Here is a 16,855-nt window from a genome sequence, read left to right as displayed (position 1 = left end):
TCGTAGGATACGTATCGATACATAAGGGTTTTAAATTTTTCATGTATCGTATCGGTATGTATCGTGCTGATGCCTACCGATACAGATACGTATCGGCCGATAAGGCACGATACGCACCGATACTTAAAACCATGGTCTTGCTTGAATGTGCTTGACCTTACCCCTCATTGAACAAGTTAGAAAGCTCATCCTATGTATACACCCCTTTTTAGATGATGATGCAGGTATCATGGTGCCCATGGCGAGTGACCCAGTATCTTATGAGTTGGAGTATAGTGTGAGTGATTAGTGGATGCCAGGAGCGGAGGAGCACTATCAAAACTGTGCTTGCGATCACTGTGCTTACATCACACCGTGAGATTATACATCACCTTTTGATACTTTTGGATATAGTTGTGGATTGAATATTTTATTGAGATTATATTATATGTCATGGATGAAAGTAACAGAATAACTCGGTTATTGGTATTATATTACCATTAGATGTTTTCCCATTTTAATTGTAATTCCTCTACTATACTTTGATTCCGCTGCTTATGTTGGTTGGTGTTGAGATTATGAAAATATTAAGGTACTGCTATCAAAGATCCTGGTAGGTTTGTAAAACAGGTACATGTCTTACTCACACTGTCGACATTTCTAATGATAAATTGGGTCTACCAGGATTGGGGTGTGATACAATCGATCCAATACCAATACCTCAAACCATGATTTGAGTAAATCTCCAAACAAAACATACCGCACGTGATCCATATTGCATGGCTATACCCGCATTTGTTCATTTTTTTTTTTTTTGGGTTGCAATATAGCAATGCAAAAAGATCCTCCCCACGTAGCCTACAGACCAGGGAGCCATTCGACTCATTCCACGGCTGGGTGAGATGACTCGGGCCACAGAGCATTAGCCTAATTTACCATACTACCCTTTCACCCCAGCTCCCGATAAATAAATGTGGCTTGTCACTACTCACAAGATGGCCTTTGTTGTGAGGACGCCCAATTGCGATAAACCCTAATTTCTTTTCTTTCTAGGGTTCCCTTCGTCACAAGAAGGGACTTTGGCCGGCCTTACGGTATTTTCCTCGTAGCTTCGCTCCCCCGAAGCAAATCCTGCAAACATTTCTCTGGTAATTTTCTGTTCTCTCTCTCTCTCTCTCTCTCTCTCTCTCTCTCTTGTTTCTTATCTGTTCAAGGATTATCTCTTAATGCTACCTCTGGATTGTTGAGCTAGGAACCTTTTCTCTTTTCTATCTCTTCTCTTCCCTGCTGTCTCAGCTTGCTCTCCAATTGTATGTTCTGTATGAGAATAGATTTCTGTTACTTTCTCTGATTGTTTCAGTGTTTGTTAGGGCAAAGCTAGAAATCTTTCCATGATTTTTTCGATGGATTTGATTAGATCTTTAAATCAATTAGATAGTGGGAGATGAATTCGTTTTCTCCCCTTTTTTATGGTTGTTTTTAGTCCTTTAGTATGTGGTAGGTTAATTTTCCTTGAATAAGGGTGGTAGTGTTCGAATTCGGAATCTCTTAGTTGCTTGAAGAAAGTTGAGGGAAAATCGATGGTTCAAGCTGTGGACCGTTTGGGTCGAGACCTACAGGTCTTAGCTCATTTCCAATGCATCTACAACACACTTAAAGTAAATAACTGGCCATGGTTCTCGTCCCATGTACATTGCCGCATTTGCGTCTAACTCTTAAAATGAATCTTGTAAGTCCTGAGCCACTGAGAACAGTGGCAGAAGGGAGAAATGATAGCTATCTATCGGAAGAGAAAACTCAAAAGGCTTTTAGATTCCAACTTCTTAGACATGCTTGTTGATCCAAAACCACAGAAATTAATGATCAAAGAGAGAAGATGCTGAAGGGTGGAAGAAAGATATTTCTAATAAAGAACTTAATTTACAGATGCAGACTAGCAATTAGGAAAGTGGGAAATTTCATCATAATAGCCAAGGGGTGCAAAGCCAGCTTAAAGTTTAGAGACAACTTCTAATCTGCGCCTATGCTTGAAGATATTTGTAAGAATTAAGTTCCCTCGATAATAATATGTGAAAGATGGCCCGAAGAAATGTGTTAAGTTCACATATACTATAAGTTTGTTGTGGACTCAAACACTCAATATCACTTGGTTGTCTACAACTCATGGGTGATATGAAATTCCATCAAACAGAACAATCTGCACATCAGAAAATGGATTTGGGTGCTAGCTATTGAGGGTATTCTTAAGAAAAAAGTCATTAATTTGTTAATACGGGATCAGGATTATAGGAAGCAATCTGACTGGAACTCTGTCAAATGAAGAAAATATAAAACCTTTTATTTGTCTACAACTCATGGGTGATATGAAATTCCATCAAACAGAACAATCTGCAAATCAGAAAATGGATTTGGGTGCTAGCTATTGAGGGTATTCTTAAGAAAAAGTCATTAATATGTTAATACGGGATCAGGAATATAGTAAGCAATCTGACTGGAGCTCTGTCAAATGAAGAAAATATAAAACCTTGTATATAACCTGATGAGACTGTAGTGCAAATAAATGGAGCTACTTCCTATTAGTTCCCAACTTATTGGTTGCTTAGAATAGGATCAAGACTTCGATGTAAGAATATAGTTTCGAAGGCAACTGTATATTAGGTTATTAGTTTTCTGTTCTTTCTTTCGATCAATTGAAATTTGTGAAAGGGAAAGCTTCGGGAACTGCACTTCAAGGAAATGGAAAGGATTGGAGCTGTTAGGATCAGATTATTGAAATGTAAATATGAATGTTGTGCTGAAGCCAACCTTCCTTTTTTTGCATTCCCAAATTGAGGTAAAGACAAAGAGGAGATTATATACGAACTTCTTGAGGGAATGTGCATCTTTGTAATTCCATGGTTGTCATAAGTTTTCACCTCCAACGCTGCCCTTCTGTCGGGACTTGAATGCATCCTTGTGTTTAAAGCATGAGGACATGATTCACTCTAAAACTAATGTTTCTTTGGTGTCATGTGCCCTTAATATGTATTCTTATTTGAGTTTATTCTTTTAATGTAATCGTAAGATAGATTATGTATGCCAATGCCATAATAAAATCATAAATTTAGCTGCATCTTCTTTGCTTGTAGTTAAGTGTCAACTACTTGCTGATTGCTGTTGTGTGTGGCAAGCTCTCTCATGCTCCGTTTGTTGGGTCATTAGACTTATTTTGACGTAGTTCTTTATTTTGTAGTCTTTGATTTGATTCTTATTTCTTAACTGCTGCTTTTTGTTTCTTTTCCCCTTTTCTCCCTTGTGAATGCATTATTCCAGAATTTAGATTTTTAAACACTTAAACTGGCCAGAATTTGTTGGGCAGCGGCCTGGTATCTAAATTTTGAGAAATTCATTTCTTGATTTTTTTTTGCACCTGTTGAGGATCATCGTCCTCTTGATTATCATTCGGAATTCTCTCTTGCCTGTCTCTATTAGTGCTGGTACTACTGTTATCACCCCTGTAGTGCAAATCTTTCACTGAAATTCCTTGGATCCATTTCTCATGGCACGGGTTCAATCGAGTTTCTTACTCTACTACTCCTTTTGGCCTTTCATTTTGTTTCCACCTGTCCATATTTGTATACTTCCTTTTGCAAATGCTTCTGCCTTCCTTGCTTCCTTCACAGTTGTCTTGCAAACCTATCTAGTTAGATATATAAGATGCCAAGGGCGAAGGCAAATGCTGCAGCAACTCGAAGGCCAGTTGAACCTGAAAAGCCAATGGAGGAAGAAAAGCCAGATGAACATGAAGAATGCGTAGACCTTGATGGAGACAATGATGCTGAGGAGACGATGGAAGAGGAGGTTGAGTATGAAGAGGTAGACGAAGAGGAGGAAGTGGAAGAGGTGGAAGAGGAGGAAGTGGAAGAAGAGGAAGAAGAGGAAGAGGAGGAAGAAGAGGAGGAAGAAGAGGAGGAAGAGGAAGAGCCTACAGTTGCTCATGGATCTGATGCACAATCAAGTGGTGACGAGGACATGAAAGCTACCAAGACTACCAAGGCATTGAATGAAGATGAAAGGAAAAAACATGATGAGCTACTTGCCCTTCCTCCTCATGGTTCTGAAGTGTATATTGGTAGCATTCCTCATGATGCATCTGAAGAGGATTTGAGGAGCTTTTGTGAGTCCATTGGAGAAGTCACTGAGGTAAAACCTATGGTTTTTTTTTTTATGATGGTGTGCTGTTAATGTCATCCTGGTTAAACTGATTATATGGATATTTGGCATAACAGGTTAGGGTAATGAAAGGAAAAGATTCAGGGGAGAACAAGGGCTATGCTTTTGTGACATTCAGAACCAAAGAATTGGCTTCCAAGGCCATTGAGGAGCTGAATAACCAGGAATTGAAGGTATTGGATTGCAATTTATGTCTTGTTTTATTGTGCAACTCTTTCTGTGAGTTTCTTGCTGACTTAGTGTTAATATCACCACTTGTTGTATTCTCTCTCTCTCACGTGTGAGTCTCTCCCATTTCCCCCTTCCTTTTTGGGTATTGATTCTTTGAGAGTTCTCAAGTTGAAATGGGATAAGTTGTGGATGCCTGCCAGTATTACATGATTAAAGCTTCAATAAAGGGTGTCTGTCTGATTCCAATATCATGGAATCATTCTGTCCTTTTTTCCCAATCTTAAATTAATGTCCTCTGAGCAGAAAAGAGTGTCATCATTTCTGGTGTGAACAACAATCAAATGAGGAAAAATTGGCTCTGCTTATGTTTATATACTTGTTCTTTTTGGTATCTCTGTCCGTGGAAAATTTTTTATTGGAGGACTAAGGTTTTATGGTTCCATGGCTTGCTTTCTGAATATCACTTCACAGTAAATTTTCTTCTATTTGTTTGATTATTGTCTTATTTTTTATTTTTACGTGAGCAAGAAAGTAGTATACATCAGTTTAGGTTTAAGCTTCTATTATATCACTGGGGTCGGCAAAGTTCTTGATGTCCCTATCCTGTGGCTCTTTTATTGATGGCTAGCATCTCAAGTAAGTATTGTATTAGTTCTCAATTTTTCCTATTCTGTCTTTCAACTTTCAGGGAAGAAAGATAAAGTGTTCAACGTCTCAAGCAAAGCATCGCTTATTCATTGGTAATGTTCCTAAAAGCTGGACGGAGGAAGATCTTAAGAATGTTGTGACAGAGATCGGTCCTGGAGTTAATTCTGTGGAGCTTCTGAAGGTTAGTGATGTTTTTGTTTTCTACACATTAATTTTATGCCTTTTCCACTTCACTTTCTTATACAATTTGGTTATTATTTGGGGGTGGGGTTGGCAACTTCTTGTACAATCTTTATTTAGAACTGAATGTTTATTATTACCAGTGGTTTTGGTGAGGATGTATTGAATTTAACACTTGTATTTTATTTGTTTGTAATTGCAGGATCCACAGAATTCTAACCGTAACCGTGGCTTTGCTTTCATTGAATATTATAACCATGCTTGTGCTGAATATTCAAGGCAGAAGATGTCAACCCCAAAATTTAAGCTAGACAATAATGCTCCAACTGTGAGTTGGGCTGACCCTAAGACTGCTGACTCTGCTTCTTCTTCACAGGTACATACTATGGTTTGACCTTTTGTTTGTGGCTTGTTCATCGCATTGGAACAATCAAATGTTTGAGTTTACTATACGTAGCCTACCATAGATCTTTAAAGTGTCGTAAGTTCATAGATTATGGTAGGTTTTGGTTATCTCTTCTAATCAGATTATAATATGGAGTAAAGATCGGCTTGGATGTCTTTGGTTGTACGGTCTGCCTCCATGTGTAGGCAATTGTCTTCAAGATACTGTAGCCAAATTCCTTGGTTCTTACTTTCTCTGACTTGGGTTTGTTCCTTGATTAATTGAGTAGTCCATAGTCCATTTTTCATCTCTTCAAGTTGGCTGAGTCTATCATTTTTGTTCATATAGGTCAAGGCAGTATATGTGAAGAATTTACCCAAGAACATAACACAGGATGAGCTAAGGGAACTATTTGAACATCATGGTGAGATTACGAAGATAGTGTTGCCACCTGCAAAGTCTGGCCAGGAAAAGAGCAGATTTGGTTTTGTTCATTTTGCGGAGAGGTCAAGTGCCATGAAGGCTCTAAAGAACACAGAGAAATATGAAATAGATGGTGATGCCCTTCTTCCTATTTTCCCTGCCTAACCCCTTCTGCCCCCCTCCCCTAAAAATAAAATAAAAAGAAAGAAAGAAAGAAAGAATAGAAATTATGTTGCCTTGAGTGATGGTAGGTTTATTCTCATTAACAGGTCAAGTTCTGGAGTGTTCTCTTGCAAAACCACAAGCAGATCGGAAGTCTGATGGGGGAGTGAATTCACACAAGGCAGCTTTGCTTCCGACCTATCCACCTCATGTTGGTTATGGTATGGTTGGGGGTCCCTATGGTGCTCTAGGAGGAGCAGGTTATGGTGCTGCAGGATTTGCACAGGTGAGATGCCTTCTTACCCAAGAAAACCAATGTTTCTGGACCTCCAATTGGAAATTCTCTGTTGGTAGGTTATTTATAATGTTGCTGCTGTTGAACAAAAGCTGCAGGATGATCGAGCTACTTTTGTAGTACACTTGCGGTTATTCTGATGTGGATCTGTTTTTGTTGCAGCCTCTGATCTATGGTAGGGGACCTACTCCAGCTGGCATGGCTATGATGCCAATGCTTTTGCCTGATGGGCGTATTGGATATGTCCTGTAAGCACAAATTTTAATTCTTCTGATTCATGTCCTTTATTGCCCCCATGGATAAAGGGTTCTTGGATAGTTTTTGCAGTCTGACCATTGAGACAATGGCGGGTGCAGAAAGCTAGAACAAGTTGTATGACTTGGGAGAATGTGATACTGGGAATTTTTTTCCATGGTGTACATTCTTTTCCCTCCAGCACTTCAAATCTATGAGTCATATTTGAACATATGCTGATAAATTGCGCATTTAGTAGGATGCAAACAGTTAATTGGTCGTGGGTCTGAGAACCATGGATTCTTAGTTTGAAATATAGATAGGGTTCAAACTATGGTTTGTGGGATCTGGTGTGCTTCTTTGTGCCCTAATTTTCTTGCCACTCTGGAAATTATACATTTCCATCATATGTATGAAGTTTTGTTCCAAAATCTGTGCTCAGGAAATATGGATTAATTTATTATGTTCACTTTTTGCAGGCAACAGCCTGGAGCACAGCCACAAACCCCTCCTGCTCAGCAGAGAAGTGGTGGCAGGAGTGGTGGAAGCTCAAGTGGGGGGAAGCAGAGCAGTGGTGATGGTGGCCGTGGGCGTAGATATCGACCATATTGATAGGGTCAAATGTGATGCTCTGTATTAAGCTCATACTTCACAACGGTGGTGGAGGGCTTTGTTCAAAAGAGAGAATTGCAGCAACAGCTTTTGTGTTGGCAGGGGCTGGGAAGAATTGTGTAATTATCGGTTTCAAGTGCCGAAAATGGTGTTAGGGCCATTGATTTAACGATTCATGTGGTTATGTTAAAATTGGAGCCAATGACTCAGATGGAATGATGGGGCCTCCAAGGATTACTGGATGAGGATCCTTCAACCATAAGATTTGAATCTGCCATTGGCGCCTATTAGACCCAATTTTATGAGCTAGATTTTATATTTTTGACCAAATTTTTATGGTGGACTATGGATGATGCTCAAACCTACTTGTGAGTGAACATCATGGCCTGTTAAACATGTCAAACGCTTTGACATGTCCAGCTAGCATTCCCATGTTTAAACACAGCCCCCGTTTTTAAGGGGTAGGAGTGTTTATTAACAGTACCAAAGCAGGTATTGTGTCTCGGCTTGAGGAACACTACATGGAGAGCGATCTCTCATTTTTTTTTTGTAGGAATTCTGAGACTATTTTTGAACTGGTTAGGAAATTCACTCTCTTGGTTATCATGATGTAATGACAGATTATTTTCCTTAATAAGTTTGGAGGGATGTAATTATTGATGGGTTAAGTTGGCCAATCAACAAAACTATTTGGCTGGTCGCAACTTTGGGAAACCTGCAGACTGAAGGCGAGTAGGAGACTCTGGAATTACGGAAGCAGAGAAAAAAAAAGAACTATATCTACAAATAGCAGAAGTAAAGCGCCCACTGCCATCACATAATACCAGAATAAGCAGAGCATAATATATTGATGAGGCGATGGAGAGTGCTTGAATTCAGCAAAAAAAGAAATGATGTTACGATCCCGATGTACTTACCCTCTCCAGGAATAATGATATATTGAGAGAATATGGCTGGCTATATTTCGGCATCCATACGAAGAGGAAAGCAGATATGGATCCAAGAATCAATAGAATGGTCATGACCAACCCGAATTATAAGGCATTTTAGGAGGAAGTGATGAACTTGGAACTCTGATTTCCAGCCACATGAAGCATTTGCTGGGCAGCTAGTGTGAAGAAAATTAGAGTTGGGAAAATATCTTGATTTCATAAGAGAATTAAGACGCCCCCAAAGAGATTCCTCCGGAAACAGAAGCTCCCAAGCTTTTTTACACTAGTCTTTATTCAACGGAATGGAGAGCTTTAAATTAAGAACCATCTGATTTCTTGGCGTAGACAAATGGTCTTCCAGCTTATAGTTGGAGTGAACTAATGATCTCCACTTTGCCTAAAGAATTGCCGACTTAAAAGAGTTCAATTCATGGAGAACAGATTAAGTAAGAAACAAGACACAATATTGAGGAATGGTAGCAAGAGAGGAATGAATTAGAGTAAGTTTGCAAGCAATACTTAAAATATTAGATTTCCCTACACCAAGTTTTTAGTTAACTTTGACAAGAAGTTGCTGATATTGAACTTTAGATATTCAACCAGAACTAAAAGAATAACCAAATAGAAGCCTTGAGATACATTGCATGAAGGCCAAATCGAGAATGCACTCGGCACTTGAAAGAGTGAGTCAACATTAGAACTGTAGTATATTCTGGACTTCAAAAAATTAGCAGTTTGACCCAAAAAAGAAAACTGATGCAAGAGCTCTAAGATTAGAAATACTTGTTTTCCCCAAAAGAATGATGTCATCAACGAAAGATAGATGGGAGATACTTTCACTATCCCTTGCAAGCTTGATTCTATGAATAAATCCTTGAGACTCTACTAAAGTTGAATGTCTGATAGGACTTCTGCATATAGGGCAAAGATATATGAAGACAAAAGATCTCCTTAATGTATTCACCCCTAGGGAGAAAAAAATAAAATAAAAAATTAAGGGAATGGAGAACCATTAATAAGAACTGAGAAATCAGGGGTGAAAATACAGAACATACCCAATTCAACCCAAGCTGGAGCAAAGCTGAAATGAAGAGAGTACCATGAATAAAGCCCCACTCAAGCTTATCATAGGCTTTAGAGAAGTTTAGCTTAATTGCCATCCAACCTTTTTTTTTTTTTTTTTTTCGATAAGTGGTATATTTGTATTGAAAAAGGGAAAAACATAGAGTACATAAAAGAGGCAATTCCCTTAACCTTCTCAGGATAGACCTAGAAAAAAGTTATGGAATTCCTAATACAAGCTGGACATGCCATGCTAACAAAAACAAAAATAAAATAAGCATAGAGAAATAACTTTAGATTTTGTAATACACCATGTGGGTTGCATCCTCTTCCACAATGATCTTCAGATCATTAGGAAACTATGTAGGAATAATCAGAACTTCTTCACCAAGAAAAGCCATGCATTATGCTGGCCTATTTAATTCCCTCCAACCAACCATTGTTGCCTCTACATTTGTGCTTCATAGCATGAATGATTTCATGCACAACCAAAATATTATCTTGAATATGCCTCTTGTTAATAAATCCATTTTAGTTGAAAGACAATCAATTTATGAAGTAAAGAATGTAAATAGTCGACAACATTGTGAGAAACAATCTTGTAAGTGAAATTACAAAGGCTAATAGGTCTAAAATCACCAATAAAAAAGGTAAACTCAACCTTAGGTATGAGACATGAAAATTTGATTCAATCTTCGACTAAAAGTACTTTCATTCAATCTTCGACTAAAAGTACTAGATGCAAACCATAGAAGGTCCCTGTACCTATTTAAAAAAAGCACCATTGAAACCGTCCGGTCCCGGAGACTTGTTGGGCCACATGTGGAAACTAGTAGCTTTGATATCAGAGTTTGAGTCAAGAGCCAATAGTAAGATCATTATCAACTTGAGTTACTCGATCATTTACTGGAACGAATTGTCATCCCAATGAGGAATGGAAGCTTGGAAAACAGTTTGAGAATGATGAAGAATGATATCGGCAATATTACTTCGAGATGTGGCAGTAACGTCGTTGCTAGTGAGGATTCTGATATGAAGCAGAGTATTAGCCTCAAAACCTAGACTTTGCTCCCACTCTAATTCTTGTTAATTGAAGATCTGAGAAGAGGCAATCAAGAAACTTTCATGATAATACCAATAATTGTCACGCTCAATCAGGAAGTTAATCGAATCGGGTTTTGACCCAGTGGGACAGGTATAGATTTATTAGGATTAAGAACCCTAACTGGTCAGATCTTTATAAATAAGAGGTTTGACCACAATAACGCAAGCTTTTGACCTAATCTTAAGAGTTCTCTCACCTTATTCTCTTTGTCTCTCCTAATTGAGAAACCTAATGAGAACATTGAAAACCATCGATCATCATGATTAGTGCAAAGATGACATATACAACAACCATATCCATTCTGCTTTTAACACAGGAATTAGAAGTTGGAACTCAAGTCTCTTCCTTATGGAGTTGTGACGGAGTTGCAACTTTCAACTACAGTTCTGTTCCAATGACTTTTTTTTTTTAAGGCGTAGCCTAGAGCAGAAAATTTATCACAGAATGCAAAAGAAGAAGAGCCAAATAATTTACGGACCAAAACAATATCGACAAGACTTTGATTTATTGGTGATAACACTTTCGTGTGGCTTATAATAAGTATTTCAGTGTGGTAGTGTAGGGAACTCTATCTTTTAGGCTATGTAAGCTTCAAAATTCTTGTGTAGTACAATGTTCGCAATAAAATTGTAGCAGTTTTGGTGGGACATGAATTTAGGACATAGTCTGGCCCTACTACATCTTTTTTGTTTGTCCAAAATGTATCTTCTGTAACAAAAAGTCGTGAGAGGAGACATGGAATGAGCCAACGAAATTGGCTGTTGAAGATACATAACTCTGGCACAAGATGGCTATATATATATATATATATATATATTTATACAGGGGTTTTCTGGTCGGACACTCCATATGGTATCATTTGAGGGGTTTCTTTTGCATCGTAGGATCTGAAATATATAAATAAAATGTATTAATTTGGAATAAAATACTATACAATAATATGAAAGACAATTACGTAGACCTTATTTGTATATACATATATGGATCTAAGATTGAGGAAATCGAAACATCTGAATCCTCTTTTCTTCTCAAAAGCCCATTTCCTCCCTGATCGTTCACACAAGGTTTTCTTCCCTCGCTTCGGCAGTTCTCGGCGTTGGTCGGCGAATCATCCCCTTCCTTGAGACTTGAAGTATTGGCACTGAGCAGGGAGAGAGAGAGAAGGAAAGGAATTGAATAATATTTTTGCCATCACCATTGCTGTCCACGAGCCACCAATGGTCGCTGCTTGTAGGTATTCTCTGCCTTTTATCATCTAGGGTTTACGATTTTTGGTTTTCCCTTCTGTTTTCTTTCCCGCTAGTTATCGATTTTCTTTTCTACTTTATATCTGTAGTGGTGAGAAAGGGTGAGCTGAACAAGATGGCCGTCGGAGCTCTAACTTATTGTCTTTTTTCATGTGAACGGAGCTTCGATCTGCTCTTGCTTTTTCGTCAGTCCCTGGCGGACAAACGGTAAATTCCCAGAGATACAAATCTGTTCTTAGTTTCTTCTATGCTTGTGCTCTTTTCAGTTTATTTGCTTAACTGTTGTATGAATTTTTGGCTTTATTGGTTCTCAGTGATGGGTTTAGGGTTTTGATTCATGAGTTGCCAGTTCATACACTTTAGTTTTACCTCAGATTTTAAGCTTCGAATCTTTGAGATCGTCATATGCTTTTGCCTTTAATTTTTTAGTATTCTTGATTTTTCCGGATTAAAACTGAAAATTATTGAGTTTCGATTTATAATAAAAGAGAGTTTCTGAGTTCTGTAGTCCATGTTTGAGAACTCCCAACCCTTTTAAACAGATATTCTACTTGAAACTAGTTAGTAACCATGCTAATGAAAGGCCAGTTCTCAACAAGACAACTAAGAACTATTCTAACAGTTGGATCACTTGATATCATTATCAGTTGGTTACAGCATGTAAAGCGGCAACTGAAAACAACAGTAACACCTAACAGCATGATGTTTCAAATCATAGCAACCATGCTTTGGAATGAAACCTAACCCTTGGAGACACAAACAATACCAGTATCTTGTCCATCGCAAGACACAAAAACATAGGCAGAATACCAGAAAAATAAAGTAGCAACAAGTAAGTTACTCTGATGGGATTGGTATCTCAATCGGAGGTAGGCCTTTTAGAGTTGAATAACCCTTCAAAACCTCAGCCCAAAACTAGCTACTCACAAATTACTACCAATCCAGCCATTAGATCGGTTTCAAACTACCATCGTAAGGAAAGTTCCACAAAGGATATTGAATAACTGGAATATAGACTGAATCTGATGACTCGATTTGGAGGATCAAGAGCTTGAAAGCTACTGTAACAAAATACCAGAACAGAGGAGCCCAGAATTTGTGCGTGAACTCGAAACCTGGCAAAGACCCTTGGTTCTATCACCTTCCTGTGCAACCTACACTCTCTCGTACAGTTGGGACTGCAACCCTAAGGTATGAAGAACAGCCCCTTAATTTTTTTTGGTATTTTTTTTGGGTAGATTTTTCTTGTATTGAAGAGGAATATGTCATGTAAATGAAGCTTTTACTGTAGACTTGATGTTCGATTTGATTCCTTGGTTTTATTCCAGAATTTTTCTTTTTGTGTTTTAATGCTTTTTTGAATTTCTCTAGTGGTAGTCTTTGATATTTGTGATTGTAGACTAATTTCTCTTATATTTTGTTATAAATGAGGAATGCTGTTCAATCCTTTGAGTTCAGGAGTTTTTTCCCCCCTCTTCATTTTATGATTCAGAATACTGAAAACATAATTTCATATGGAGGCTTGCCTTTTATTAGTTATGGGAACTAAAAATACAACTTTGCACTACTTGATCTGATGTAGGTAAGATATTTTACACCGGTTTGGGTTCCAAATAGACATTAGGAGTTCCTCTGCAGGTTACCTTTTTCTGCTATTGTCGTGTTCATTGAATGCATCCTTATATTGAACTGTGCCAATGAAGCATTTACATATAAGCAAGATTTTTTCATTTCTAACCCCTACCATAAAGAACCCAAACCTATAGATCACCATTTAATGTGAAGCAGCTGATGTTTGTCTATGCATTTGTTTGCTCAAAATTACTTGCAATGGAATGACCTAATTTGTTTCTTTCTATCAAGTAGCTGATGTTTGAGGACCCATATTTTTTTTTCTATTAAGTACATTCAAATAATGAGGATCCTTATGTTTGTGCTATTAAAAACATTCAGTTTCATTAGATCTTTATTTTTATGCTTGACAATACATCCGGGATTCTAAGCATTTTTATTGATTTTTAGCCTCTAATGTACTAACAATCTTTTTTGTATGTAAAGAGTTTTTAGCTCAAAATGGTAGAGCAACTGGGTTAATGCCCAGGTTATGGTGGTTCGAATCCACCAAGACTTTGAAAGTGAATGAATGCGTTCTACCTTACTACTGTCATGTGCTTCTGCTGGTTTTTCCAAGAGTTGAGCCTTTTTTTTTTTTGGTTCTGGTGATGAAATTGCTTCTGCTGTCATGTGCTTCTGCATTTTCAAGGTTTTTCAGTCTTTAGTGAAGAAGCTCTTATTTAGGTTGTCAGCTTCTTGGAGATGGTTCAAAAACCTTGATCTAAGATTGGTTTGACATTTCTTGCATTCTGTTTATGGCAGTCTTGGTTTACTCTGCCCTAAACTGAAGGGTGCATCTAAGGTGAATACAGTTTCAGTGATTTTTGTTCTGTCTGAATCAGAGTTTTATTGGCCTAGAGGATAAACTGTTCAATTTGAACCTGTTATTTCAGTGCCAAAAACTCAGATTTCTTCCAAATTTCCAGTTTATGGTAGTTCTGAAACTGGTTCTGGCAATTTACCTGTATGTATTCATTTGAGATTAAGTGAGGCTCTGAAGAAGGATTTTGTTCTGGTAGTTCTGTGGTTACATTTCACATCTAATGATGATCTAGAGTATAGTATAGTTGAGATGAAAATGAATTGAGAAGTCTAATTTATTTATTTATTTATTTTTTTGGTTTATAAGCTGTTGTGATCTTAAATAAATATTTTATTAAGGCAATATTGGATGTCCTGTGATGTCCTACCATTTTATTGCCTTCTTGTGATCTTAAATAATTTTTTTTCTATAGCACTTGTTCTCAGAAATAGTTATTTGAAAGGTGGTTTTTTTCTGAGCAGGAAGTGGTTTCTGGATTTAGACAGAACTAGGCTTCTGTTGTGTCAAACAGTTTCAGTAGGAAGATCATTTTTCTTTGCATGACCTCTTTTGATTGGCTTCGGGGCTGTGTATGGTTACAGAACTGGCTCTGATCTTTAGGGCTTGTTATTCTTCATTGGTAGTAAAATCTCTTCTTAATTTGTGATCGTGGCTTCATTTGTTTCCAGGAAAAAAACCGTTCCCTATTTTTGTGGCTTTTACCTAGAAACAAGTGAAATAAAAGATGAAGTGGAGTTCCTAAAGTTGAAATTTGCTGCTTTAACACATTGACTGTTAGTATTGCATAAACTCTTTTCTAAGATGGAATGAGTAAGACATTCATAGATCTTAGAAGGAAGCCAGACCATGACCTTAGGATTTTTAGCACGACAAATCTGCTTCTAATCTATTACAGTAATACAAACCTAGCAAACACAAGGGAATGCAATTTTTGGCAATCTAAAGTGGGCTGATTGATGTATGCTTTCTTCATTTTCTGCATTTAATAAAACAATTGAAACAAACCATCTAGCCTGCATCCATTTGACACACACACTTCTCATAAGTTGTTTTTACTACAACTCTGGCTTGCTTTTTTGAACTCAAGATTTGAACATGGAAGAGAGTGAAGAGGGGTGAGGGAATACAAGGTTTTGATATGATGACACTAAATTGATGATCAGAAATGGATTACCATTACCAGTAGCTAGACCCAGTTGCCAACCCAGACAAGAAATAAAGACTTGAATTTGGAAAGAAAACAGAGAAGAGCCTAACAGCTCTTAAGTTTTCCTCTGTTCTGTTTCTAATTTCATAAGCACCAACCCAGACAAGAAATAAAGATTTGAATTTGGAAAGAAAACAGAGAAGAGCCCAACAGGTCTAGGTTTTCCTCTGTTCTGTTTCTATTTTCTCTGAGTAACAGGTATTTAAAAACTGCAAATAAATTAGTTTGCATTTCTAACATAGAAAGAGCTTGGGTCTGAGTAGAGCTGTCAAGGTAAACAAAACCTTGCCCAAGTTGTTACCAACCCCAACCCAATCTAAAGGTGCAATACAATCTCCCAACTCAAGATCTACCTAACCAATAAAAAGCCTAAGAGCCAAAACTGTTCTTGGACATTGGTGGGTTGTTTTGATGACTGATTTACTTCTTCTGACTCACAGGTCATTGACGCTGCATGCAAGATTACTCTGCAGTTCACCACACAGTTGTTCCTCACCCAAGTAACAGGGTATTAAACTCAGATTCTCTATGGTGCCTCAACTGGGAATGGGTGTTTTTTTAAGTGATTCTTTGGGTAACCATTCATTGGCATGGCAGTGGGTATAATCCAACTCTATTTTGTAATTTGATCCAAGAATTTCAGGGTATCCAAAAGGAGCTAGATAATCCAGAATGAGATAATTCTAGGATATTGCACAGCCTGCTCCAGAAACACATTTTTCTTCACTTTGAGAAGCAACGTAAAAAAAATTGAAAGATATTAACAAGTTGAAGGATCACTTTCATGTTCTCACCTTTGATTAACATTATTAAAAACCAGAAGGACAATCACTTTTTTAGTTAAACAATAATGCACTGATTTCAAGTGAAGATGCTACTGGGTGTAAGTTTCATGCCATAGATTCCCCTCATTACAATTTTCACTGGAATCTTCTTCCAATCACACAACCATACTCTGAAAAAAGGTTCACTCAGAAGCCAGAACTTATATCCATATCATTTTAGGCACATAAAATGCACGCTGATTGAAGAATAGACAGAAAGCAAAGAGATCATCAATATTTCATTATATCAGCAAACAGATAATCCATTCATCATATGATAATTTAACTATCCAAGAAAGCTGAAAACCACTACGATACCATGCCTGTTAGAGTAAGACCATGTTTGATACAGAGTCCACTCTTCTATGATCACTTCTGTTTTCATCATTTAACGTAAACAATCCCTTTTTTAAAAAATGCCTAACTTCGAAGAAGTTACCATTCCTTTTGATGTGCTTGAAGTCAGTGCTTAACAGTAAAGGTCTTTAAGACTTAAAGAAAGCATTGGCCTATATAGGAAGATTACTATAGATTTAGAGCTTACAATAAAGGTCTTCGGGACTCGCAGCGGAGCAAGAACCCAGTTTAACTTCCCCAATTAATAAATCTCTCTCGTTTGTGCATCGGTCAAAGTCTCACGAGCTCAAGAAATATGACTTCATCGGCAACAGTTGGCACACACACACCCACGACACCAGGAGGGGCATATATGGTTCTAAATTGCATGTCTCTGGATTATT

The 16,855-nt window shown here is 37.7% G+C and overlaps 1 protein-coding gene and 1 long non-coding RNA gene across 4 annotated transcripts; both read left to right on the top strand.

Annotated features, from left to right (window-relative positions):
• Positions 1-977: 977 nt before the first annotated feature.
• LOC122079518 (heterogeneous nuclear ribonucleoprotein Q-like) lies at positions 978-7,631 on the top strand. 3 transcript variants are annotated; one of them, XM_042646050.1, is made up of 9 exons: positions 978-1,127; positions 3,667-4,161; positions 4,248-4,364; positions 5,051-5,191; positions 5,393-5,566; positions 5,924-6,131; positions 6,268-6,446; positions 6,618-6,703; positions 7,169-7,631. In XM_042646050.1, exons 2-9 carry the CDS (start codon positions 3,676-3,678, stop codon positions 7,299-7,301), a joined length of 1,524 nt encoding a protein of 507 aa, XP_042501984.1. In that variant the 5' UTR covers positions 978-1,127; positions 3,667-3,675; the 3' UTR covers positions 7,302-7,631. The 3 variants fall into 3 exon arrangements, with proteins under 3 accessions (XP_042501984.1, XP_042501983.1, XP_042501982.1); XM_042646049.1 differs by having other exon boundaries at positions 3,663-4,161; XM_042646048.1 differs by having other exon boundaries at positions 3,642-4,161.
• Positions 7,632-11,557: 3,926 nt separating this feature from the next.
• LOC122077834 lies at positions 11,558-15,751 on the top strand. The gene is made up of 3 exons (XR_006139969.1): positions 11,558-11,634; positions 11,737-11,854; positions 15,732-15,751. It is a non-coding gene; the product is annotated as an uncharacterized LOC122077834 (long non-coding RNA).
• The last annotated feature ends 1,104 nt before the right edge of the window (positions 15,752-16,855 follow it).

Source organism: Macadamia integrifolia, chromosome 5 (assembly GCF_013358625.1).
Source record: "Macadamia integrifolia cultivar HAES 741 chromosome 5, SCU_Mint_v3, whole genome shotgun sequence".
Classification (NCBI taxonomy): domain Eukaryota; kingdom Viridiplantae; phylum Streptophyta; class Magnoliopsida; order Proteales; family Proteaceae; genus Macadamia; species Macadamia integrifolia.
The sequence above is the reverse complement of the archived record's forward strand: the minus strand, read 5'-3'. Positions and strand labels throughout refer to the sequence as shown.

What these genes read in the sequence shown, in the direction of transcription:
- LOC122079518 (XM_042646050.1), top strand. Translation starts at nt 3,676, where the DNA reads ATGCCAAGGGCGAAGGCAAATGCTGCAGCAACTCGAAGGCCAGTTGAA. An exon ending in TGAATAACCAGGAATTGAAG is followed by an intron (nt 4,365 to 5,050) that starts GTATTGGATTGC and finishes TTCAACTTTCAG; the next exon opens with GGAAGAAAGATAAAGTGTTC. An exon ending in ACTCTGCTTCTTCTTCACAG is followed by an intron (nt 5,567 to 5,923) that starts GTACATACTATG and finishes TTGTTCATATAG; the next exon opens with GTCAAGGCAGTATATGTGAA.